This window comes from Arctopsyche grandis, chromosome 9 (assembly GCF_051622035.1).
Source record: "Arctopsyche grandis isolate Sample6627 chromosome 9, ASM5162203v2, whole genome shotgun sequence".
Classification (NCBI taxonomy): domain Eukaryota; kingdom Metazoa; phylum Arthropoda; class Insecta; order Trichoptera; family Hydropsychidae; genus Arctopsyche; species Arctopsyche grandis.
Window position 1 is genome coordinate 19,868,190 of NC_135363.1, and position 27,953 is coordinate 19,896,142.

The 27,953-nt window shown below is 32.7% G+C and overlaps 3 protein-coding genes across 3 annotated transcripts; all 3 read left to right on the top strand.

Moving 5' to 3' along the window:
* Positions 1-1,229: 1,229 nt before the first annotated feature.
* LOC143917440 (PI-PLC X domain-containing protein 2-like) lies at positions 1,230-7,004 on the top strand. The gene is made up of 8 exons (XM_077438992.1): positions 1,230-1,438; positions 1,555-1,655; positions 1,798-1,935; positions 2,033-2,163; positions 5,556-5,798; positions 5,863-5,953; positions 6,035-6,266; positions 6,387-7,004. Exons 1-8 carry the CDS (start codon positions 1,315-1,317, stop codon positions 6,749-6,751), a joined length of 1,425 nt encoding a protein of 474 aa, XP_077295118.1. The 5' UTR covers positions 1,230-1,314; the 3' UTR covers positions 6,752-7,004.
* Positions 7,005-8,225: 1,221 nt separating this feature from the next.
* LOC143917441 (baculoviral IAP repeat-containing protein 7-B-like) lies at positions 8,226-11,485 on the top strand. The gene is made up of 3 exons (XM_077438995.1): positions 8,226-8,368; positions 9,267-9,358; positions 9,505-11,485. The coding sequence occupies exon 3, from the start codon at positions 9,506-9,508 to the stop codon at positions 10,331-10,333; it is 828 nt and encodes a 275-aa protein (XP_077295121.1). The 5' UTR covers positions 8,226-8,368; positions 9,267-9,358; position 9,505; the 3' UTR covers positions 10,334-11,485.
* A 2,159-nt stretch (positions 11,486-13,644) lies between these two features.
* LOC143917463 (PI-PLC X domain-containing protein 1-like) lies at positions 13,645-27,384 on the top strand. Its single transcript, XM_077439036.1, has 9 exons — positions 13,645-16,487; positions 18,792-18,943; positions 22,629-22,772; positions 22,847-22,986; positions 23,062-23,274; positions 24,067-24,157; positions 24,239-24,476; positions 24,929-24,996; positions 25,628-27,384. Exons 1-9 carry the CDS (start codon positions 16,409-16,411, stop codon positions 25,922-25,924), a joined length of 1,422 nt encoding a protein of 473 aa, XP_077295162.1. The 5' UTR covers positions 13,645-16,408; the 3' UTR covers positions 25,925-27,384.
* The last annotated feature ends 569 nt before the right edge of the window (positions 27,385-27,953 follow it).

Genomic DNA, 27,953 nt, shown 5'->3' on the forward strand with positions numbered 1-27,953 from the left:
TTATGATTTTAATAATTACATTTAAAAATAAATATTTGCGAATAAAGCATTTATTGAGACTGATATCACAATTACAAATAGTTTTTAACCATTGTTTTTTATTTATTTGAATATACATAGGTCAATTTCTTTAATTTTTATTATTTAATTAATTTGCATTATAAACAAATTCAATTCAATACTTTGTATCATGATAGGTTCATACATTATTGTAAATTTATTTATTTAGTAAGAAAAATAGTGTGGGGAAAATAAAGTAAGGCAGAAATAATGCCTCCAAGTCGATTAAAATACTTTTCAATATAGAGAGATCAAATTAAATTTAGAATGATAAAGAAATGTCCCGTGAAAATAACCATGAATTTTTTAACACTAAAGTTTTTTATTTATTTTTCTGATTACAATTTATAATTTTTAATTTCTTGTAAATATATTACACACACTATAAATTATCAAAAGCTTATTCTATTGTACAAATAGTCATAACCCGTAAAATTAGATTTATAGAGTATATTTTAGTATTATGTATGTAAGTTACTACAAATGCATCTACCTCATTATTATAGTAATTATTTAATAATAGTTAATAGTTTACTTTAGATTGTAGAATTAAGACACTATTTGAAGTGTGAATTAATTGAAATATATCATTAACAAAAATATTATTTCTTTTATATTATATATATATATATATATATATATATATATATATATATATATATATATATATATATATATATATGTATTACAAACACGAAAAATTAAATTGTTTATTTACATTGCGTTTGTTAATCAATTCCCCATTTGTCCACTCGACATCAAATTCTGTACAAAAATATTTACTCAACTTGAATATTATGAATTAAGAGTTTTATTTGATTGGCGAATCTTGTCATTTGACTTTTGACTTTTGACATTTTAATTCAGATAGTATTTTGCACATATTTACTATTTTAGCTACATTACGGTGACCAAATATGTTTCATTGCAATGCGGGGCACGTCTGAAAGAAGAAAAAAAATGTATTCAACTTAAACAGATGCCCCCTCTCGGCTGTCGCATAACCGATATTTGCAAATAATATATTTTAAATATAGCAGTGTGTATTTCATGTTGGGAAACTGTTACATGTCCAATCTGGGATACCTCCCGATACACTCATACATGTATCAATGCAGGATATATGACTCAAATTCAGAAATGGTCCGTCCAGTCTGGAACGTCTGGTCACTGTAGTCACTTGTAATCATTCAACTAATACGTATTTCGTTTTTGACATTGTTACATGTCAGACAAAATACTAGGAAATCAATTATGTCTAAAGTTATAAATAATAAAAAAAAACATGTTTTTAAAATCGTTCAATCGACTCACCAACAGTTAAAGTGGATATTGTTGATAAATACATTATTTATCATTATAGATTCTACAACCTCAGGTAAATTATTGAAATTAAATTACAAACATTAAAAAAAATTTAAAAATTTAAAAATTAAATTAAAAAAAAATTAAATATCATCGAAATTACAAAATGTGTTTTACGAAATATTTCAGATGTATGCATACCTGTTTACATAACAGTTTGCTCTTCGAGAAAAAACGCTGGCCTTTTGGAGTTAAATTGGAACGTTGAATGTGATAATGGAGCAGATTGGGTTAGTCTTCATTTATTAATAATGTAAACGAATTTTTATTACAAAAACTCAAAACTATCTATATTTAAGCGTACAGCTCTTTATATGTGTAGGTACAAATTGATATTCAGTGTATCTACAATGATTTCATATTATAATTTAGGTTGGACTTTTTGAAGATGATCCCACCACATGGAGTGATCCAATAGTTAAAATAAATGTCAGCAGATTTTCAAGCGGCTTTCATCGCACAAACGTGCCATTTTTGTTTTCTGAACTGCCTGGAGGTTGGCATAAAGAAGTACATACATATATATATTTATTTTATTTTACAGTCTTAACTTTATATGAGTATGCCTTTTATTATGAACAATTTATTTATTTTGAAAACATTTTAGTTAGCAGAAACATCGTTCTCTATTAAACCAGGACCACATTGTTTCCCATACTGGATAGCTAGCTTCAAAAATGACCGTATATTACACACCAATTGTTTAAAGATTCAGCCGACATGGATGCATGATAATATGTAATCATATTTATTATATTACGGAATTTATTTCATTCACTCTTTCAAGTGCAGCTGCTATACCATAACAAACAAAAGATCTTGCACGTTGAAAAGTATTTTGAAAAGAGTGTTTCTCCATTAATTTTCCATCACATTCAGAAAACGCAATTTAAAATGAAAAGAGACAATGGTTTGAATAATAGATGAATATTTGGTGATGCTAATTTTTGTATAAAACCATTTTAACCCTTTGAGTGCTGACTTCTTTTCTATTGAAAGCCCGCCAACATTTCCAAATAGAATTATTTAGAAATATAATAGAAAGCAGGTATAAAAATTGTAGCTAATCCAAACAAACCCTAGATAACTACTACCGAGGATTTCGAGTTTTGTAAAGGTGTGTTTCGACTCTAATATATCTTGCAACAATATAAAATAAACAAAAGAAGTCTATTAACACATTCAGCCCGGCGCATGATTTCATACATTTGCCCATGTGGCGGCACTGTCACGCGTATCGGCACCCAATTACGCGTGACGGCATTAAATCACTTTATATTATGAGTTGTCTCTAAATCTTTAGAATTTTATAGTGTTGGGGTATTCAATGAAGTGGAACCGTAAAATTATAGTCTGCTATAGTACTATAGGGGATGAACGAATGAGACGACTGGCATGTTAATGCACGTGTTTATTATATGACAGCTGAAGACGGAGTGGGTAGCAGCTCTCCGAACCCAGCCGGGTTGGTCCCCACTCGCAGGAAGGCAACCAAACTCGACCATGTCGTATAAGCGAGCCGCCACATCACTCCCCCCCCAGCATCAGCGATACCAAAATTACAAAGAAACAAATTTTACAAAAGAAAAAAATTATTGTTACACAAAGAGAAAAAATTATTACGTGGGGAGAAAAAAAATTGTTGACGTGGGTCATCCGCTGTGTACATAGGTGTACCGCCCTGAATGGTCGGTAGATTCGAGGGCGGTGACGTCGCGAGCAGGACGGTGGGTGGTCCGATGGTCGCGCCGATGCGATGCGATGCTGCGGCGGCGCCGCTCTTCCGAGGCTGATGTCGGTTGGTGGGGCGGCGGGGGCGGCAGGGGCATCGATGTGGTTGATGATACTCCGAGCTGGACTGTGAGTCGTTGTGGCTCGTGGAGGTGTTGTAGCGCTACCGCCCGTCTCGGCGTGACGACGCTCGTGGGGACGGACGGGGCCTTGATGATGATGATGATGATGATGGTGCTGAGGTGGTGTATGTCTTGTGGTGCTGGATGACCGTTCTATGTGTAGTGGATCGCGCATGACTCCACATCCAGCTGTCAAGATCGTCGTCTCATTCGCTCCCCCATTTTTTAAAAACACCTGTCGTCGACGTTGTGGCTGGACTCCAGTCGATAGGTAGATAGGTAGGTAGCCGTGTCTGCTCGTTTATTGTCACCCGCGGGCCGCGACGCGTGTTGATGGCGATGGGGGCGCGGCGGGTAGCTTCCCCGCCTGGCTCGGCGAGGCAGGGATGAGCGGCATGTTGAAATTGATCGAGGCTGCGTGGCTCGATGTCGGGGGTCACCAGTATAGAGAGTGAACGAATGAGACGACTGGCATGTTAATGCACGTGTTTATTATATGACAGCTGAAGACGGAGTGGGTAGCAGCTCTCCGAACCCAGCCGGGTTGGTCCCCACTCGCAGGAAGGCAACCAAACTCGACCATGTCGTATAAGCGAGCCGCCACAGTACTATCCGCGTGGCCACCGGTGGTACACGCCGGGTTGAACGTGTTAATGAATGTATTTTTCCAAAACTAGTTCCATCTTCTTCATTTTGCTAATCGCCATAAGCGTCCCGGTGCACGCTCCTTCGTATTTAAGACTATGGCTGGAAATTAATTTTGGTTACTTTACAGCGACATCTAAAAATATCCATATTGAAAAGAGTCAATATTTTTCGTTAGTTTATGATATATTCAAGAGGTAGTGTCAAGGGTTAGCACTAAACACATATAATAAAATAATCGCACCGGTTTCTACAAACGCGTGGCGATTAAGTGGTTAAAATGTAATGCTCACAATCTAAATGCCAAGCCACAATCTAAAATACTCAACAGTCGGGGATTTCCATCGGGTAATTCTGCTATGGTTTTAAATTCAGAAATTCCGGTGTAAACGAGTCTTTATAAACGTTGACAAATGAATGACACGGATTAAGGTCTGTTCATACCTATCCAGCACGACCCGTATCCCGCAGATTATATGCACGTATTCATACTCCTTTCGCGCATGCCCATTTACGCATTCATGCGCGTCCATATAGAATGTACTAAAGAATACTGTCCGTACTTGCAGGATTCGGGTCGTGCTGGATAGGTATGAACAGACCTTTACACGACCCATGTTCAATGCATTTTTTTTCAATGCTACCTGGAAAGGTTTAGTGGATAGTATTCTTGTTTACTTTGTACATGCTCAAAATACAACGCCTATCGTCGTTTTTTAGGCCCATGGACCTGTTGGCAAAACGCCGATCGGCGTTGGTCAGCATTCAAAGGGCTAAGATTAGTTAAAAATAAAAGTAAAACCTGACTGGAAAAAGTCGGTTTGAATTTTTGCATTTAAATCTTACCAATAGCCATAGAAATACTCAAAACTGTTGAAAAATTTCATTCTTTTCTTATTATTATTATTATTACAAACCTCCTTTACGTTTCACTTATGATTACAATTCAGAAAAATAATACAAAATAATAATACAAAAAAAAATTCTTCTTCTATAATTTGTATATAAAATTATTATTTTGAACAAAAACGCCAATAATTTTTTTTTACTATCGCCATCTATGTTTCAAACTAATAAACAAACGTCAAATAGAATGTCGGCGGGCAAATTACAAACGCGTCGTACACGATATATTTGCACCATCGTAATGGTGGAGGCTCCATTTACTTATATTGATGACCAAAATGAGGAATATGGCAAAGTATGAAAACGATCGGATAAGAGGCAAACTTTTTCCTGAATTGTAATCGTAAGTGAAACGTAAAGGAGGTATGTAAAAAATTTGCGTCTTATCCGATGGTTTTCATACTTTGCCATATTGCTCATTTTGGTCATCAATATAAGTAAATGGATCCTCCGCCATTACGATAGAGATAAAATATAGCTTAAGACGCGTTTGAAGTTTGCAAATATGAAATCTGGGTGACGTCTATGTAGTCTTTAGTTTTATACATAGATGGCGGTAGTAAAATAAAATTATTGGTATTTTTATTCAAAATAATAATTTAACTTTGTCATTGATCGCAATCTTAAGTAAGAAAAAATAAAACTATTCATTATTTTGTTGATTTCTAATATTAAAATTAAAGGTCTAATGTATGTGCTATGTAAATAATTATAATTTGGTTACAGTGATCAACTAAATAACATTCCACTATCCAATTTATTAATACCCGGAACTCACAATTCTGGGTCATACAACTATTCCGCTCACAGCAATGTTGTATGGAGAAATATCAGAAAGTTTGTAATAACTCAAGAGCTAGATGTATGGACACAATTGGTGCATGGAATAAGATATTTAGATTTTAGAATCGGTTATTACAGCTCCGTCAAGAGTTTTTTTGTACGATCTTCACAAATTAGAGACAAAAGGTTTGAATCAATATTTAATAATACTAGTCAAAAAAAAATTATGTGATAGAGTTGATATTTTCAGATTTTGGATTAACCATGACGTTATTAAAGTAACGAATTTAGTGCCTGTACTTCGTGATGTTCGAAAATTTATGGAACTCACTACTGATGAGGTTTTTTTTTTATTTTCATTTTCAATATAAATATACCGATGATTATATTTCATCAATTTTTACAAGAGAATGAATTTTCAGATAGTAGTTTTAGACATACATCGGTTACCATATGGCTTTTCTGAGAATAATAAAATTTTGACTGATAGGCATACAATTCTGATAGAAATACTGCAGAGGGAATTTGGTCATATGGCTGTGGACTTCAATGAAGTGATGTCTGCAGTATCAGATTCTGAAAACCGATCTACTGTGAAAGATATATTGAACACTGGAAAACGACTAATAATTTGCTATCCTGAAGTCAAACATAGTTAGTGTTATTGTTAATTGAAATATTTTTCATAAGTTTCAGCAATGAACATTCTACATATCAGCATTCTATTCGCTTCATTAAAAAAACGTGCTTCCTTATAAGTTCATACTGTTTCAGATACTACCTGGCTTTGGCCACCATTGTCCCAGAAATGGGGTAATAAGGCATCTACATCAGATTTGATAAACTACATTCGAGGTGTTTTCGTCGATCGTACAGCTTCGTTGTACTCCAATGCTAAAACTAATCCTCTCTCAGCTGTCATGGCACATCTCACTCCGAAAAATTGGAATGTATTTTCAAGGAACACTCTGTTCAGCGTACGAAACTTGGCCGATTCAGTAAACAAGAATATAACTGAATGGGTTAAATTTGATTGGTGGCATAAGGCCAATATAATAGCGACAGACTTTTTTCTTGGAAACAATCTAATTGAACTTTCAATTAAATCCATCCCTTTAAAAAGCCTCTCCTACACGTAAAGTTAAAATTACTATTTATAAGACGGCAAATATGTAAATATACTGCATTCTATATATTTATAAAATATTTGATTATTGCACATATGTAAATATGTACAGGTATTTCATTCCAAATTGACCCATTTTCATTTCAAATTGAAACCTTTTCAATTTGAAATGAAAAAGGCAGGGGCGTCTTTTCAGATTTTCCCAGGAGGGGGCAAAATTTTTGACCAGTAAGAAATGACTTTCTAGAGGGTGGATATATTATATTAAAAAAATTAGTGTATATGCATTTTAACTATTTCTTTTAAGCATTTTTTTATTTATATATATATATATATATCAATAAAATTAATAATCAAATAAATCGACAATCTTATAAAGAATTTAAATATTCTATTTATGTTGATTTAGTATTTTAATTCAAATTTATAATAATACATTAAATAACGTGGATAGTCCCGTTCAAATCTAGGGGAGGGGGGCCGCCTATCGCAGTCCCCCCCCCAAATGATGCCCCTGGAAAAAGGTTTAATTTGAAATGAAAAAGGGTCTATTTGAAATGAATAAGGGTCAATTTTAAATGAAAAACGGTCAATTTAAAATGAAAAACCTATATAATAAATGAATAATGAAGAATAACACACAAATTATATATTTTAGCATTTATATATTTAAGCATTTAAGCATTTATATATTTAAGCATTTATATATTTAAGCATTTATATATTTAAGCATTTATATATTTAAGCATTTATATATTTAAGCATTTATATATTTAAGCATTTATATACTTAAGCATTTATATAATTAAGCATTTATATATTTAAGCATTTAAATATTTAAGCATTTATATAATTAAGCATTTTTATATTTAAGTATTTATATATTTAAGCCTTTAATATATATGAGCCCATTCATGACTTGCATAACCTACAAGGATGAACAACTGATAAGATAAATATGTTATCTTATCTCTATACATATATGTATTTACACATCAGTGGTGTATGCCTCGGCGTAAGCAATAAATTTGGTTCAGCGAACAAACGCTCACAGACACAATGCTCATCGACACAATGTACCTGACACAATGTACCCGACACAATGTACCCGACAGAACGTTTACGGATAAAATTTTCTTAATATATAAATTACGCACTTGTTCAATAGATACAAGTTTTTCATTTCAAATTGACCCCATTTCAATATCAATTTGAAATTAAAAAGGTTTAATTTTAAATGAAAAAGGGTAAATTTCAAATGAAAACCCTACAAAATAGCAGCTCCCAACAATTTATCTGCACGTATTGTACTTCGTAAATAATTTTTAATTAGGAAAATGACCGTGCTAATGTCGCTACACTAATTTGAATACAAGGTGAACTTTTAATTTGTGTTATTTGATTATAAATAAAAATCTCTTTCCAAAATACCCCATAGGGTTTAAAAATAATACGCCACTGACAAGTATATATTTTCAACAATGTTTCATTTTCTTTTAAACTGTCGTTTGAAAAGGATGTTTCTGTCCATTCTGAACAAATTTATACATGCATCATAATAATATAAAGCATAATAGTTTTCCAAAAACCTTTAATTAGGTTCAAAATTCACGTGTGTACTACATTAATTGTAAGCGAATATTTTTTATACCTATATAATAAAACAGTAAAACAAATATACTATACATATGGATACGTCTATTGTAAATAATCTTATTAATATTAATTTATATCTAAAGCAATACTAATAATACTTCATACATATACATATGTATATTCATGTGTACATATATAAAATTGTATGAATTAAATATATAAAATTACATACATAGACCACATATTCAGGATTATGCAGAACTGCCCCAAAATTCAACCATTAGTTCCGCATTAGAAACTCTCTCAGATTAAATGTTTAACCTTTCAAACATTTTCGCAGTGGCACGACGTTACTGTTTCCATTGGTTTATACTAGATGGCGCTTTTGCTGTTACAAAAATAATTATGATCCTTTGAAAATAAATTATATACATATATTTTTTTATTTCATTAAAATATTTTTTCCCATTTATTTTCTATTTACATAAGTGGAAGTAAACTATCAGATATTATATTTATAATATATTTACACTATACTTATTTATACATATAATATTATTTAATGCATATTGAATTCATGTGTATGTCCATGCATATTTTAACCCTTTCCCTAAGGAGAACTCGAGTGTCAGATGTTCCGTGATCAAGATTTTAGGGAGTTGCGTGAGATCGCTTTCTGCGAAATAATCCGTTTACCAGTTGACACATACCATAATTCTATGAATTAAAGAAAGTAATAAAAATATAGAAGAGGCTTGTTAATAGATGTTGGAGCCGGTTTGTTTTTTACAAACCTCCTTTACGTTTCACTTACGATTATTACGAGTTCGACTCCATCTCCTCAGCCCTGTTTATTTGATTATAAAATATGTAAAGTTCGACTGATTTGCAAACTATAGAAAAAATTAAGTTTTTTTTTCTTCCCAAAAGAGCCCCAGGAATTCTTAATGCAGCCGCACCACCCTGTACCACAGAGAATACACCCCGGATGTATATATTAAATAGCAAGAAGTTGTATTTTTATGTGAGTACTATATTTTAAATTATTTTTTATTCTTTCACATATTTAAATCATTTATTTAAGTATTTTTCGTATCAATATATTAATCACACATTGTTTTGTGGCAAAGATATTTAAAAATATTTAATTTTATACCTTATTGTTTTCAGAATGTCAAACACTCCATCATCAAAATCATTAGATTTCTTACAATTTAGTGGACTTGATATGCAGATTAAATGGAATCGACAACTATCATTGAAGGCTTTCAAATCGCCTCATGTTCAACCAGAAGCTCTCGCTGAAAATGGATTTTTTTACTACGGCCAAGGAGACGCCGTTGAATGTTACGCTTGCGGTGCTAACTTGGGTTCTTGGGTTGAAGGAGATGATCCTAAAGTAGAACACAAAAAATATGCTCCCGATTGTCCAATGACCAACGATGGAAACGATAATCCGGATCCAGAACCGTATTGTCAAGTCGAACCTACTTTTGCATTATATGCTAATATTCATAAACGTTTGGAAACTTTTGCAATTTGGCCTTCCATACTTGAAAGTCTTATACATCCACTGGCAGAAGCTGGATTCTTTTACTCAGGTCTCAACGATAAAACAACGTGCTTTTTCTGCTCCGGTAATTTGGATAATTGGCAGGTTGGCGATGATCCGTGGTTCAGGCATGCTGATATCTTCCCTTATTGTAAATATGTTGATATTATTAAGGGTTTCGAATATATAGTAAATATAAAATTCAAAAAGAACCACAACCCTGATATAGATGAGAGTCCTGCTGAACTACCGATAAATAATGAATATTCACATATTCCAAAGAATTTATGTATCATCTGTAAAAGCGATAGCAGGAGTTACCTGTTTAAAAGGTGTGGACATATAGCCGTTTGCCAAAAGTGTTTGCCCAAAGATAAAATTTGCCCAATTTGTCGTCTACCCTATGAAAAAGAAATAAAAATATTTTATTCCTACCATGGAGTATAAATTTCTCAGTATAATACATACAAACGTTATATTTACATCTATGACCAGAGTTACATATGTCAATACTGTCCACTTTCCAACATCTAACATCATGTAAACTGGATCAGTTAACTAGTTTTTGCACCGGTGCATCTCTGGTCACAATGGAAAGTGCAAGTTTAGTCACGTTCTATGCAGGTGTGGCCAGGCGTAAATATTATAACATATACAAAGAAGAAGGAAGATAAGAGAAACTATCCTTCCTGTCACGTCATAAAGAAGTTTTTTGTGAATGTTTAAGAATATGAGACATTCTCAAATTTTCTACTGTACATGTACACCTAAGTAGATATGTCCATAATATTTTTTCTCAAACTGGGATAATTTCGAGAGTTTGCTCAATACAAAATTTCAGATTTACTACAATTTCACACCTTAGTTAATTCATTGTTTATCCGAGTAAAAGATTCTGCTCCACCCAAACTGTTTTCCCATGGATCAATGTAAGAAGGGCATTAGTTTCATTTCTTAATATTCCTAGGCATCATTTCTTAATATTCCTATTCAAATATGTATCAGTATTGTGATATGAAAACTAAAAAAATAGATATAGATATAAGTCGTTCTTCAATTATTAAATAAGAGAGGATTTTTGATAAATTTGAAATTACCTACCCTTTTTGATTTCTCTTTATAGAAACCAAAGGGAATATTTTATATGTAAAATATGGTTTCTCTTTCAATAATATTAAAATAGAACACAAAAATGTAACAAATCAAATAAATAAACGTGATATAATCTCAGTTCAATTTAAAAATTATCAAAATGAAGGCAGTTCTAAATAAAAATATCCATATATAATATTATATAACTTCAGTGAAGCCTTTCTAGAGTTTATTTTATTATATAAAAATTCAATTGATACATAAAGTTTTCACAATTGTCGGAACAGATAACAGTAGTGTGTTATCAAGTAATTATTGTTATCAAGACTATTTCCACATTCCAAGAATTAGTGATGTGCCTCTTTACGCAAAATAAAAATAAATTGATAAAACTTACGTTTATTTCGCTTAATTTGATTCTTGAATAGTATGTACATTTTGAATATGTAGTTGCAACTAATTATTTTTAAGACGATATATTCTGATGAATAAATTCTTGCGATATTGAAAATTATGAAATGTTATTTTATTTACAATTTTGCCATAGCTAGGGCTTCCAACAATGTCTTCACATGTCTTATTTTTTGACTAAATTTTTTGTTCTCTCTCTTTTTTTTATGACAACACATACCAGGAAGGCATTAAAGGCAACCCCAATGCGTCTTCTTGGCCAATTACAAATATTGCAGCATTTTTCATTAAATAAGTAACTGAATTACGACACACTGAAAAACAACTCGCAAATTAATGAGACATCTATCAAATCGTACACAAACTTATTTATTGAACATTAATCAAACACAAATTATTGGTGACATATTGTATATATTGTAAGGATTTTGGCCAATTTTTAGCAGGAACCGTTTCAACAATGAAATCAGAGAAAATTGGCAAACTCTGATAGGAAACGATCAACCTGGGGTCACAAATCCAGGTCTAACCAGCAGCATACTTTGAAAAATTCATTTTCACTCGAGGCCCGGCCCTGGGATCGAACCCGGCACCTCACGACGCTAAGCAGAAGCTTGACAACCGAGCTATGCTGCTATAGATTTCAATATTCATTTTGAACTGGAAAATGACAGATTTTGAGACATCAACCGAACAACACCAAGATATAGAAAAATCATGCGATTTAAAAATCACACATATCTCCGAATCTCGAGCCAATCAACATTTTTTTTATTACCAGATTCGTGTTTACTGGGCATAGATCTATAAGAAAAGTCATACCTCGTCTCTGAACCATTTTTCGTGTCGAACAGTTTTATGTATATAATTTACGTATTTTATGTATATAATTTATAAATATTACCTGATGATTTCGTATGACCTAAATTTATTATTATATTTAAAAACAAAATTGAGGGGGCCCAATTTCCTTGGGATTCAACATTATGAATTTACTGGTCTGTGAGGTCCAATAGATTTTAAATGTTTTAAACAACCACTGTTTTAAGAGATCTTAAGTTAAATTTTGAACAAGTTTTTAATGTCGAATAAAATTTAATATTTTTTAAAAATTTCCTTTTTTTTTTTACTTCCCAGTTGATAACCACAGTGACATTACAAAATTACTCTAAGTCGTCACTATGGCTAAGCAAAAAATAGATACAAAAATAAACATGAATGCAAAAACAAAATAGCATAATAAGCAAAGATAAGATAAAATATGAAACAAATAAATCAATTTATAAAAACAAATACAATATTAGAGCAAATTGACGATCTCAAATTAAACAATCTCTCAACCAGATCAGAATATTTAAATTAAACTAATCCAAGCTTACAGAAATCTGGTTGTGGAGCTTGATGCCCTTTGCGGCAATTGATACGTGCCACAGGAGAAAAAATCAAACTGCGGCATCTAATGTACCTGAATTGGCTTGGAGCATTGAAGCTCAATTCTGCAAGAATTTGAGGATCCAGTAATTTGTAGAAATGTTTTCCCAAATATACTCTACGTCTTGCTCGAGGGAATCATAACCAAGTACTTTAGCCCATTTTAGTTAATAACCAAGTCTGCGGAGTTGGAGTCGACTTGTTAAAAAAATAAACAAATCCGACTCCAATTTCGTATTATATTTATTTATTTAGTTAATAATGTATGTGGATATTGAATTACTAATAAACGTAGGGCTCATAACAATATCTAATTTACTTATGTAGATCTATGCAGTTTTTCTATCCTTAACTTTTTCCAATTACTTATTTACTGACAATAGAGAAGATACTAACACGTGCTAAGACCTGGAATCCTAATAAAACTATTGGGAAATGCATTCGATTGAACCTGACAAGTTGATGTAGAAAATGACAGAAATTTAAAAATTAACGCAAAATAATCTTAAGTACATATGCGTAAGGGCCGGGCCGCACCGTGCAACTTTGTCGGCCGACTAGTTGCGCGATACGAAAAAATGTATGGAAATGTGTGCGACAAACAAGTTGACGGGTGTGGCATGTCCCATCTACCTGCATGCATTGGTCTGGTCGCCCTCAACCAAGTCGCACGGTGCGGTCCGGCCCTTAAAGAATTTAACTACTTCACCAACAAAAAATACAAAATATTAAAAGAATTGTTTTTAATTAAAAATGACTTAGCCTCCTCAGACCATGTGAACATTGCAATGTTTTTTTGTTTTTTTTTTTTTGATTTTCAAATGCTTTTTATTATTACGAAATTATGTTCACAAAACATCTTATATCTATTTTAATAGCTACTGATCTACTGATCATTTTCTATTTTACAATTTAATTTCATTTGGTTAGTAATCATAGTATTATATTATTCTAATGTGCAGCATAATAGGAAAATTAGCTCAAAAACCTACATATTTACAATTAACATTGCAATTTGCATTAACTGTATCGCTTGATATTGACGCTATTTTCGATTTATTTTCACCGGGATCTTTTGAATATCACAGTGTTTTATGTTATATGGCAATTCGTGCACAATTGCGCCGCACTGTCACGCCGCTCCAGGTGCGCCTTGTTTATTTTCGTCGTTTTGTATGAAAAAGTCAATTACATAACATGCTGTTTTTTACACAAAAATATACTTTTCATGCCCCTTTAATGTACATTATGTATGTACATATATTAACACACCTTAAGCGGGCGAATGTTTTTGCGGCGACTAGCGGTAGTGGGCAAAATCACAAGGCTGCGCGAATAAATACAACAGATTATAAAAATCGTTCAAAATTCAAACTCATATAAAACAAAACTTCATCTATTGTTACTACGTACATAGATAAAGTAAAAATGTCCATATACTATTGAAATAAACGTAGTACTACGTATCCCGCCTTCCGCGATGAACCAATATCAAACGTAATACTACGTATCCCGCATTTCTCGTCAAGCTCATATGAAACGTAGTACCACGTGACCCGCTTAAGGTGTGTTAAACCAGCAGAATAGACTAGTGGTTAGCATATAATGCTTTAAACAGAGTGGTAACGGGTTCAAATCCCACTGGTTTTTGCTGGCCAGACCTTGGATTTGTGACTCCAGGTCGATCGTTTCCTATCAGAGTTTGCCAATTATCTGATTTTCATTGAAACAGCTCCAACAAATTGGCAACCTTACCCATTTTATCGCAAAATATCGAGTTTGAATTTACATACTAATAGTAAATATTCATTTGTTTTTTATTAAATGTATGTGAATCGAAAAAAAAATTCAAATTCGACCATATCAAATCGTCGTCATGGAAACTTTGATTTGTTTTTGGATTACCAAAAAACCTTACATACATACATACAAAGTCTCTTTCGAAATTATTTATTTGATATACGTATTCCATAAATAAATTAATAATATTAACAACTTACTTAAGTCAAATTCTACCAACCGCTGCAATACAACGAACAATGTTGTATTGCTTGACCAAAATGCAATACAAAACTGAAACGAAATGTAATTGGCCATCGCGGGATCATCGGTTCAACTATATCGACTATAGGTATAACTAGAGTGGCTGACATATGTACATACATGCATATATTTTAGACAGAAAAGCGAGTGAAAATATTGAAATACATAGTTATAAAAGGAGAAGAACAATGTTTGAATGGCATCCAAAGAGTGTATAATTAGCAGCGTAGGTAGTCATAAAAATCGAATGTACGGCCAGCATCTTCTGACGATCGCATATATCACTATCAACGTTCAGAACAATATGAGTGACCTAAATATATAAGAGAGATAATGAGAACCTATAGAGCAAATTTCATAAAATATAGAGTGAATTATAGGTGTTTAAACAATTAAAATCTTATACCGCCATATAAGGCGAACAGGTTGAAGATACGGGACGAACGCTTATTAAACGTCAGGGAGATTTACTTTCCGCGTGTTTAAAACGCGTTGTATACGATATTTTATCTCCAACGTAATGGCAGACGATACATTAACGTGTATTGATGACCAAAATGAGCAATATGGCAAAGTATGAAAACGATCGGATAAGAGATAAAAATGACCACTGACAAGAAAGCCACGTGAAACGTAAAGGAGGTATGTAAAATACGCAAGGAAGGTCACAAGTGAGACAAATGGACCAGGTATCCAGCAGTGAATGGCGAATGTACTTAAAAATGTAGGTAAATAGAAATCTAAATACATATATTTTTTTGCATAGATATACCAGGAAGGCCTAACAAATAAACCTTAATACGCCTTCCTAAACAATTAATTACAAACATTGCAGCATTTTTTTTATTACATAAATCGCTGTATTTAAAAAGGCTGAAGAACACGAAATTAAAAAATAATTAATTAATCCATAGATACATCTATGGATTTAGACTTGTAAATAAATTTTTACATATTGTACATAAATCAAATTCAGATATTTGTGACAGCGGGTAGGGAGATTTTTGCCAATTTGAGGAACCGTTTCAACCATGAAATCAGATAAATGTGGTAAACTCTGATAGGAAACGACCGACTTGGAGTCACAAATATCCAATTCTGACCAACAGCATTAAAGATTAGCACGGGATTGAACCCGGTAACACCTCGGTGCTAAACATAAACGCAACCACCGAGCAATACTGCTGATATTATAGATAAAATGTGTATAAAATTGGAAAATAAAACAGGTTTAATTGGTGTTCAAATTTTAATAATGTTAACAATGCTCGCGTACCTGCTTAATCTCGCAATTACATACATGCTTCTTTTAATGGCGTCACAGGGGTTGCGAAATTCACTTTTTCCGCTCGGCCTTGACCATTGCAGATGTTGCAAAATCATCAACAGTGGGCGAAAGAAGACCATCGAAGTGGTTATCACTGCATACACCTCCATGGTCTGTCGCAGGTGGTTGACGGGTCGCAGATAACGGTCTGAAAAATCGCCATCAAACGACCCAACAGATCAGATGTAGTTTTGAAGTCGACAACGACGGCAGTCGCGATGGCTTCCACCAGTCGTCTTCCATTATTGCTGTTGCTGATACTTTGGACAATCTTCTTCAAAGTGGACTCGTCCCTCTGTAAGCCAAATTCATTATTTAATTGTTTTATTTTTAAATTAAAATAGCGCTTGAACATTTATATAAAATAAACAAAGACTAGACTTTTTTATGCTTAGCTTAGACTTTTTGAAATAAGTGTAAACATACATACGTATATATGTACATACATACATAGTAATTTATATAATGAGTATCAAAGTTCAATAAGTTTATTCGTTTTCAATTATACATATCAAAATAATTGTTTTTAATTAATTAAAGTGATCACAACCCACTTTTTGTAAATTTATTTTTTATATATGTATAATAGATAATATTTTTTTTTGTAATTAGAAAAATCAATTAATTCATCCAATTTATTTTTCATCAACCTTTGATTTATTTTTTATCAACCTTTGATTTATTTTTAATTTATATCAAATTTTAATAGAAAATGCATTCACTTTAAAAGTATTTCAATTATTTTCTTTAATATATCTACCTAAATAAATTTATACATAATACTAGCTGAACCCCGGCATGCGTTGCAATGCCATAATAACGCATGCAATTCCCGTTCCCGTTCCCGTTCTCGTTCCCGTTCCCATTCCCATTTGTCGGAAAAACGCAGGTAGCGAATACATTTGAAATTGTTGCGTTGCAATGACACTCATTCCCGTTTTTCCCGTTTCCGTTCCCGTTTTTTCCCATTTTTTTTTCAAAGTAATCTTCCCGGACATGCACACAACAAATCCTGAAAGTTTCATCGTAATCGGTTTAGTGGTTTAGCAGCCTATTCGAGACACACACACACACACACACACACAGATATTCATTTTTATATATATAGATTTCAACGTTTTTTTACCTTTTCTACAATATATGTACATATGTAAATTTATACATAATATGTGAGATTAATTTTTAATTTGTTTTAAATTCATTTTTATAAATGGTTCATGAATATATTTTGCTCTTTGCAATGTGCTACAATTATATTAATCGCTTTTGTACATACATGTCTATACTTCCGATTGAAACTTGAGTTTGAATTTCCTTTAAACCATTCTACCGTTCATTTTTATTATAAAAATAGCTCAATCAACTATGTAAGCATATAAATATATAAGAAAACAGGGAAATATTCGCAAGAAGTATGCCTCCAAACCGGTAAACGTAATTTCGACGTAATTATTGTATAGGTATATGCGCTGAATACAATGAGAATTTTCTTCTATTGCTGATTTTATTCGATATGCAATTATTTTCTCATTATTTGAATTGAGATCAATGGTTGTCTTAATTAGATACAATGTGTTATTTAATCACTACCGTGCTAGATCATTTTATCAATGTTCAAATATTCATCATCATAAGATAAGTTCTAAATAAAGAAAAACACTTCCATACATGCTAATAAAAAAATACCTACATAAACAAAACCGTGAAAATTTTCCAACGTACATACATATTTTATTTATTTTACATACATATATACCTGGAAGGCCTAACAGCTAAATCCAAATGCGCCTTCCTGGCCAATTACAAACAATGCAGCATTTTTATAGCACAAGTCGCAGAATTACGAGACACTGGAAGACTCGAAATTAACTAGACACTGAAAGACTCGAAATTAACGAGACATCTATGAATTTTATTGTACATAAATCATACTCAAATAGTGGTGACATAGTGGGTAGGATAGTTTTTCGATCGACATCAAATCATGGGATCGAAACCGGTGACCTCTCGGTGTTAGGCAAAAGCCCAACCATCGAGCCATACATACATATGTACATATATTTTTATTAGTATGTGTCGGATACATACTGTTATCGGACAATGCAAATTGAAATTTCAACTATGCAATTGTATTAAAAAATTTACAGGAAATGGTTATTTTGACAAATTTTCCAATCTAATCAATTTACGCTAAATTAGTCAACTGTATTGTTATTTTTTTGCTCTAATTAACAAAACAAACGTGTTGTTGTAAAATATAATCGCGTAAATTAATTCACTTACATACCTTTGCATGATAAATTTAGGATTTAGATTGTGTTCGTTATTTTGTAGTCGGATTACATTGGATTATATTAATCATGCATAGCATACTAATATCTATTGTTTAAAAGTCAAAATACGAATTGGCACAACAGCATTTTGTCAATTGGGGATCTAAAAAAAATTGGACAATATTCCTCTGTGCACCGATATTTACATTTACTTTGTGTAAAAGTTGTTATATATAAAAAAGTTAATATATATATATATATATATATATATATATATATATATATATATATATATATATATATATATATATTGTTATTATTATTTCAGTACCTTCTCCATCGGACTGTGGAGCAATTCATTTGACGGTTAGTGCACTGGACTACAAACTAAGTAGGAACCCCAGCAAAGACAATTTCATAGAACTCAATTGGGACTTGAGTCGATGTTCCGGAGTACCCGATTCGCAAATACCCAACCAGGTATCAATTTTAATAACAACCATTGTATTTACAATCACAACACTGATAATAATCTGAAATGATCATTCATATGGACATGACAGACGAAAGAATAAGATCCTTTCCAGTTCGAATCCACTTTCCCTGTCACACAAACTGGTTTGCTCATCGAACGTCCTTCTCATCCGGCAATAAAACCCTTTCGTGCTCGTGGAGTTAACACTTTCACTTGAAACCAATCACAGCATGCTGCAAGTCGAATTGTTATGACAGCAGTTAATGCGCAACCGTTTCAGCAAATCGGAATACAAAGTGTCTTTCAATATATGCACGTTTCGGTGCTTAGCGTAAAAAGAATACGGCATAATTCGCCAATGACATGACTCAACGAGAAAGAAGGGAAATTTTTCACGCCCTTGAAACTGAAACGAAGACCGCGAATAGTGCTGATGATGATGATGATGATGATGATGATGGCTATGGAGCCATTAGAGACGGTTGAACAGAAGACGCGAACCATTGGAAGTTTCGTAATGGAGTAATTTCTCCGTCGGTTGGTGACATAACGCGTGATTGTTCAGCTGGCTGCATTGACTTTTGCATAAGAATTTGACTCGAATAGTACTTAATTTATACCAATCCCATTTAAACTTGACACTAGTAATTGAGGAAGTTTTGCACAATCCATGTATAATATATTATATGTACAGGAAACTCAGTATCCCCTTCACACTTCCTAAAATCATCGAGCCATTAAGACTTGATACAAATTATAAATCAATACAATTACTATAATCAATTATGTACAATGTACATGCCCAATTTTACTTACTTTCCCATTATCTGGAGGCATTTGCATTTTTAAGCAAAATATATATGTACCCGATGCGGTGCAAACGATCGACAAGCGCCAGACAGACTGAACCACAGATTAACGACACGTGTATCTTATGCGTGCGCACTGCTCGCACTTACACTAAGCGAAATCTACCCGAAGTCCCGACATACTTACCCTGTATACGTTCTGTGCTTCTGATACTTTAGTTCCGAATTTTTCCTTATTAAATTATTAAAAACTCGCCAGAAAGATCCAATTCAATTTTAATAATTACCATTTTAATAATTGCATCTGTGCACATCGAAAGGTTACTCGTCATCTGATGTGCAATTTTTCATTCGTGAAGTCGAGAATTGCGTTTAAAGCAGCCATCCAGTTAATCTGTGGTTCAATCTGTCTGGCGCTTTTCGATCGTTTGCATCAAACCCATATATACAAATAAAATATAATTTATATAAATATTAATAAAATTGATATTTTTTAAATTAAAATAATAATAAATTATTTATTTAATCATATAAATAAACATATCATATTAATACTTATAATAAATATATCTTTATAAATTTATTAGATTGTAAAATAATCTAGTCCAAATGTCGCATAAAATTTGAACATTATTTAAATAATAAAGAAAATATTAATATCTTATAAAAATTACTATTTATTAATATTATTTAAATTATTTATAATATTAATAAATAAAACCCAACCTAATGTTACGATAATTACATAAATAAACATATGTCATCATAATCTACAGCCACTCATCATCCACTGCTGGATGAAGGTCTCCACAACATTCGTGCCTGTTTCTTCAATTGTCATCTCATTTTTTTAACTTCATCTATCCATCTTCCTGCAGCCTTCCTTTCAACTTTTTACATTCTCTCGGATAACATTCTAGAACTTCTTTTGTCCATTATTCTAGTTACATGACCCACCCATTGCCATTTTAATATCTTCACTCTATCCACCGTATCCACCATCCTTGACATACTTCTCAACCACGTATTCAGTTTCCTATCTCTCCTCATTATGCCTAGCATACAGCATTCCATACTCCTTTGAGTGAAATAAATCTATATAAGTAATATTAAATGTAATTATAATTCAGATTCCGGAGTTAAAAAATTTACAAAAATGCACTATTCTTTCTCTTTGTAAACAAGCGTTCGTCAATTTCAGCGATCAATCTTTTGCCTACTATTTTCTGTTTTATTCGCTTGCTAAGATTGTTGACGCAGATTTCTTTCGCGTAGTTATTCCAGTCGATGGTTGTGTATGTGGTTATGTCTAATTTCTCCTTGTACAACTTGATCGACTTCAATTCTTTGGAATAACAATATAAAAAATCGTTTCTGAAGTAAGAAGAGGTTTATAAAAACGAACGGCTGTCACAAATGGTAGACTACTTAGCCGATTCAATTTCCATGTCGGATGTTAACTTTCTTTCGACAAGATAACTAGGGTCTCATTTAATGTTTTCTTGCACACAACATCCTTGCTGGATTTATTATTCTATTGCCACGGTATTTTAGGTAGATAGAAGATCGAATAAGTTCACTTTTAAATGCGGAAAAAAAATATTTGAAAAATATGTAATTGGACATTTTCTTTAAATAAACTTCATTTGTTTTTAAAATACTTTCATTCGTCTTTTTTTTTTTGAAAACACTTTTAGAAACAGGAATGTAGAATTTTGGGCAATCTTATGTTTTATTATAACCAATTATATTGATGATATGAAACAAATATTTATGAAGAACCAACACATTTATAAGCTATAAATTAGTTTTATGTATATGTTGCAGTTGAAATGTATCTCCCAGTTGTAACATATTTTGACTAGTTGGAATATATTCCAACTAACCTGGTACCAACTACCGTTATAGTTGAAGTGATTTTCAGTTGTAATATATTTTGACTAGTTATAATATATTTCTCCTAACCCACGTGAGTTGATTCATATGGCGAATTAAATTCCAACTAGTCAAAATATATTACAACTGAAAATACACTTCAACTATAAGTACATAAGATTTATTTTGAACACATTCTTAGAGTCATCGTAATACGGCACTCATTACCTTTATTCGTAATATCCAGCAAATATTAACTAGCGCATTATTGAATTCTAAAGCATTCGTAAAAACATCAGAGCTGTCAAAACTCAACTGTTATTTTACAACGGGCGCACATTGTTGAAAGTGTATTTGCGCTTGTAGAGATATAATTTACTAGGTGAATTGTATTCGAATATGGATAACCTAAAACGCCACTTGGAATATATTACAACTGAAAATACACTTCGACTGTAAGATATGTTTATATAATACAGTGAGTATATAATCCCTGCTTACGTAACTACCTGGATCGTCAACAGTAGGTACAAACATACATATGTACATCTGCTTTTTATTTCCTATTAGTTATAATAAATGATGATGTATTAAGGATAAAGATAATAAAAAGATAAAAATGTATTAAGTAGATAATAACAATAAAAAACTAAACAAAAGAACGTTACTTTCCTTATACATATGTATGTACCATGCTATTATTAAATATACGTACATATAATAATAAATAATTTCGCACCCACAATATATAAAATATGCATATCTATATGTACATACATAAATATGTATGTACATACATATATAAAATTTAATGCGTAATATCGCTTTCTAATGCGTTGCATATTAATTCAACATAAAACGTTGTCCTATCATGGAAAAAAAATGCATTACGATATCGATACACGATTAACACAAATTATCACATCATTGAGAATTTTCTAGCGTGCTTGAAATTGAAAATTATTTATTTTATACCGTAAATATTTGTACGAAAATTAAATCGCAGATTGCACTGTATAAAAATGATCCGACTACTTCGAATGCATCAATTCCTCTGACGACAATATTTTTGAAAGATCATGAATGGGGATATTATGTAACTGATACAACCTTGGGAGAAATACGACTTCCGGGAAAGCGAGCCATAAAGGTAATTCAATCTTTCTGTAACACAATCTTATTTTTAAAACTTAATAGCAATTCTATCGTAGTTTTCTATTGCAGTATATAAATAATAAGATACAATCCAACATCAGAGCTTCGAATTCAATCTGCTTGCCATTTTGGATAGCCAGCTTCAGAGACAACCAACTGCTAAAAAGTGACTGTTTGAAAATGCAACCGACTTGGATGGGTGACATCAAGTATTATGTTTGAATTGTATCTCCATATTAATAATGTTACCTGTGTTGGCTTCTAATTTTACATTGAATTTTCAGGCAGGACATTGCTGATTTGCAACTTTTTAAAATAATCCTTCCTGGGACGCACAATGCCGGGTCGTATCAGTTTCAGACCATGCTGCAACTATTCAGGAGCAATCTAATAGAAAGGTTCACTTTGTGTCAAGGAGTAGACATATACACTCAATTAATATTTGGAATTAGATACTTAGATTTCAGGATTTCATACCAAGCTTTAAGTTCCGAAAAGTAAGTACCGATTTCACGACAGCTTATTCACGGATATTCCGTTCACCGACAATTCTCTCAAAGCCAATCATTCACCGACATTTACAAATTGACACAGATATCTGGCACCGACACAAATATATGACAATGACAGGTCCGTGAACAAAGTATCGGTGAGCGAACAGTCGTGAGCGAGTTGTCGGTGAACGAAATTTCTGCGAACGACTTGTCGGACAAGTTGCTTTTGCCCGCAAAAAATGGTTCACTATTGTCAACCTTTTTTTGCTATCTTCCTTTGTAGGTCAATAGTAATTGACAATAGTGAACCATTTTTTGTGAGCAAAAGCAACTTGTCCACCGACCTCTGGTTATGACCAGTCTAAGACCGGCGATGGATGATTTTCAAATAACAATAGACCTCTCCATTAGTGTTCAAATCAAAGAAAGCAAAAAAGCATGGTTGTTCTAAGAAATTAATAATAGTGAACCATTTTTTGTGCGAAAAGCATCCATCGAACGCCTACCTCTGGTCACGACCAGAGACCGGTGGACAAGATGCATGCTTGCTGGCTAAAAACTGTTTCACTAAATACTTGTAGTCAATTTCCATTGTCAACCATTTTTTTACAAACCTCTCTTTACTTTCACTTAAGATTACTATTAAGGAAACATAAGCTTTGTTAATTTTATTGATGAACCATTTTTTTTGCCCTAATTCCTGGAAAAAGCACGCTTCTGGTCCTACCTCTAGTCATGACACTGCATTCCTGTAATTTGAAATGATCGTAACATTCATTGTTGTTTTTTTTTTAGATTGTGGTTAAGTCATGGAATGGTCAGAGTTAGACCACTTATGCCTCTCTTGCAAGACATCAAAAGATTCTTGCGGTTAACATCGGATGAAGTAATTATTATTATATTTTGCCCCTTTTTTAAGGTATACGAGTACAATATGTGCCTATTATAACCAATTTGAATATTTCAGATTGTAATTTTGGATGTACATCAACTGCCTGCTGGATTTTACGATTCCAATGACGCTATCTTAGAAAAAAGACATGACACCTTGATCGAAGTGTTTTTGAAAGAATTCTCTGAATATATAGTTGATTATGAGGCACTGATGAACAGCGTAGGAGGAACCCAAACACTAAAAGTTCAAGATATATGGAACTCTGGAAAAAAACTCATCATAGGTTATCCAGAAAGGCGTATTATTAGTAGTACGTATTAACAATCATATTGGCTACTACCAAATTATATACAGCAATTTTTATAAAGATTAAGTTCGGAAAACTGAAATTTTTATATTAAATTTAAATTGAAAACAGCTCCAATTTTCAGAACATGTCTCTGCTTAAAAATATCTGCTAATATCTTGGTTATGCCTAAACACATCATATCATATGTGTACTACGCCAAGTAGTGTTGACAATTTTTTATATGGCATATAAAAGTAGTGTGCATTAGTAAATGAAGAAATCCCACGCTTGTCAAATTGTTTAATTACATACATATATATAAGTATGTCACAATATGTATGCTAAAATTAAAAAAATGTTTGTTCAAATTTGCGCAATGACAATGACATGACGGTTCGCTAACTCGACATATGTATGTACGTCGAATAGAAAATATCGCATTAACGCTTGTATTTTTGTTGTTTCTTTTTCAGAATACAAATGGCTTTGGCCAGCCGTTACGCATATGTGGGCCAATACAAACAATCCATATGAATTAAAGGTAATTTTCAATTTCAATGCCATAACGTGACATGCAAATAGTATTTACCCAAAATTAGTACCTATCATTAAATACTTGTATCTATGTAAATAGACTTAATTAGAAATAGTTGCTATTGTTGCGTAGGGGTGGGTGGAGGATCCAAGTAAAAGGCCAAAGTCGTTTCACAGCATTTATTGGTGATTAAGGAGATACACACACTGGCAGTGCTCAGTCCAGAATGTCTTGATATCGCCTAAGTACCGCCTTATAAGGGGTAGATCTCTCAGGACATCTTCGGCGTCTAATTTGTTTACCTATTGTTATGGTCACGTACTCGGATATGTATTCCCACGACATTCGGTCCCACGGTACCAAGGTATCGGTCACTTCTGAGAACTCCACGGGAATGCGACCGAGTACCGCTACTATGCCATTGTTTAGCTTACTTGCACTTAGTTTGCAGATAATCCTCGAAACCAATTATAACGATCGCACGGTGTCAGGGATAAGCCTCGGCTTAATCCGATTGCACTTAACCGGCGGCTCTGTACTAACCTCTTATTTTAGTATACGTAACACTATTAATCATTTCCTTTGATTGATTAATTATCTCATGATACATTTTTCGTTTTTTATTTTTATTTTCAAGACATATCTCGATCGAGTGATGTATGAAAATAACATGAACAGTCTTTGGTCAGCAATGGCACAAACAACTCCAACACCAATGGATATCGTCTTCAGTGATAAGAGTCTGAAGCTGAATGCAGACGCCATCAACAGAAACCTAACCAAATGGGTCCAGTACGATTGGTCCAACAGAGCCAACATAGTTTCTTCTGATTTCTTCTTGGGAAACAACGTTATCAATCTGGCTGTTTACTATAACAGTCTCAAAGGACAAATGAAGAAAACAACCCTAGGAAAAATGATGTTCCCATATTGAACTTAGCTGTGATTATTAGTATTCAATTTAGTATAATATTATGTGATGTTATGTTGTTAAATATATTATTAATGTTTTTATGCAACTTTGTTATTATTATATTTATTTAAGCAATAAAATTCTCAAAATCGAAAAGTTGTACCTCCTATAGTTTTATGATAGTGTAAAGTGGAAACATTTTGATTTTTAAGTGTTTTTATTATTACGAAATTATGTTCACAATACATCTTATATCTATTTTAATAGCTACTGATGTACTGATCATTTTCTATTTTACAATTTAATTTAATTTGGTTAGTAATCATAGTATTGTATTATTCTAATGTTAATGTACAGCATAATAGGAAAAAGAGCTCAAAAACCTATTAAGTGGAAACATGAGAGAATATCCACTGTCTAATAGAACTCGTGGGTGGATAATGGACACCCTGGATTAGGCTAACGGGACTCAGTAGGTCCCCAAACAAAGGATACGCTGGAGTTCTCACAGACCTGGGCGAGTTCGTGCGTAAACAATATATAAGCCAGGGTAGACTTATAAGTGCCTAGACAATAGGCACACTAACGGATCGAAGAGGCTATGCTGTGCAACTTGTCATTTATAAGGAGGTATGTACCATACAGTAATCTGGAAGTAATCTGGAGTGAGCGGCGGTTCCGTGTGGACCTGCTGAATCGTTGAATAAATGCTGTGAAGCAACTTTGGCTTATCATTTGGATCCCCGAACTCAACTCTACGCAATAATATTAACATATTTTTGTTTAAGAACTTGTATCTTCGTTATCCTTTCAACTAAAGTTGAGCAGTTTTAGTCTAAAAATAGCAGCAAACAAGTGAGTAAATTCCTACACCTGGTCAGTTCAACTAATTTTAGATCTACTTTTCCTCTCTAATCTTACTCTACCAGTAAGCAATATTCTCTTACGTAAATGGTGGTTCACTTTTCAAACATACATATATAAATATGTAAGCTTACATACACCAAACACTTCATATTGTTATTGTATATTTATTTTACAATTTTACCATAGTGATATTTCAGAATATGCACATCGTTCCAGGTCACTATGTACATAGTTCACTATGGCTAAACAAAAAAACAAATTCAATAATAGAACATGTTTACGATCTCAAATTAAACAATCTATCAACCAGATCAGCATATTTTATATTAAACAAATCCAAGTTAACAGAAATTTGGTTGATGAGCTTGATGCCCCTTGCAACAGGCGACGAAACCAACAAATTGATACGTGCCACAGGAGAAGAGAACAAACTGCGGCATCTAATGTAGAACTACCTGAGTTGGCTAGGAACATTGAAGCTCAATTCTGCAAGAATTTGAAGATTGCTCACCAAACCAACCAGTAACTAATAGAAATGTTTCCCAAATATATGTACATATGTACTTAAAATATATCCACCAGTATTTTACTGTTGGAGCTAATATTTTTCCACCGATTTTAAAATGAAAAAAAAATAAATCGAATGATAGACTCGTTTAAGTAGATATCAGTCATTGGAAGATACATATATGAAAACATGAATTATTGTTAATAGCAGATGCTCGAGCTGTGATTAGGAAACGGTAATCGCTCACGTACCACTCTGCTACATGTATGTATGTATGCAAATTAAAATTTGTAGCGCACACGTCACGCACGACATATTTTTTAATGTTATTCAGTGGCGTCACTTACTCTGAAAATAAACAATCAATAATATATTAGAAAATAATAATCAAAAAAATACATGATTGAAAATTGCATACGTGTGATGGCACGCAATTCTCTTTACTTCCTATCAAACATTTCCGTATGCCGTCAACTTATGACGCAGTGAAATAGATAACTAGGAAAACATTTCGATAGTTCTTATTTGGCCCCTTAAAGGAGAAAGATAAAACATGAGCAACGAATTTTTGAATGGACGACTCACAATTGATTTTCTTATGAACTAATATTTAAGTTCATAAATACATAGTATATTTTACTATCATGCTACACTGTGTGTAAAATTATCATATGT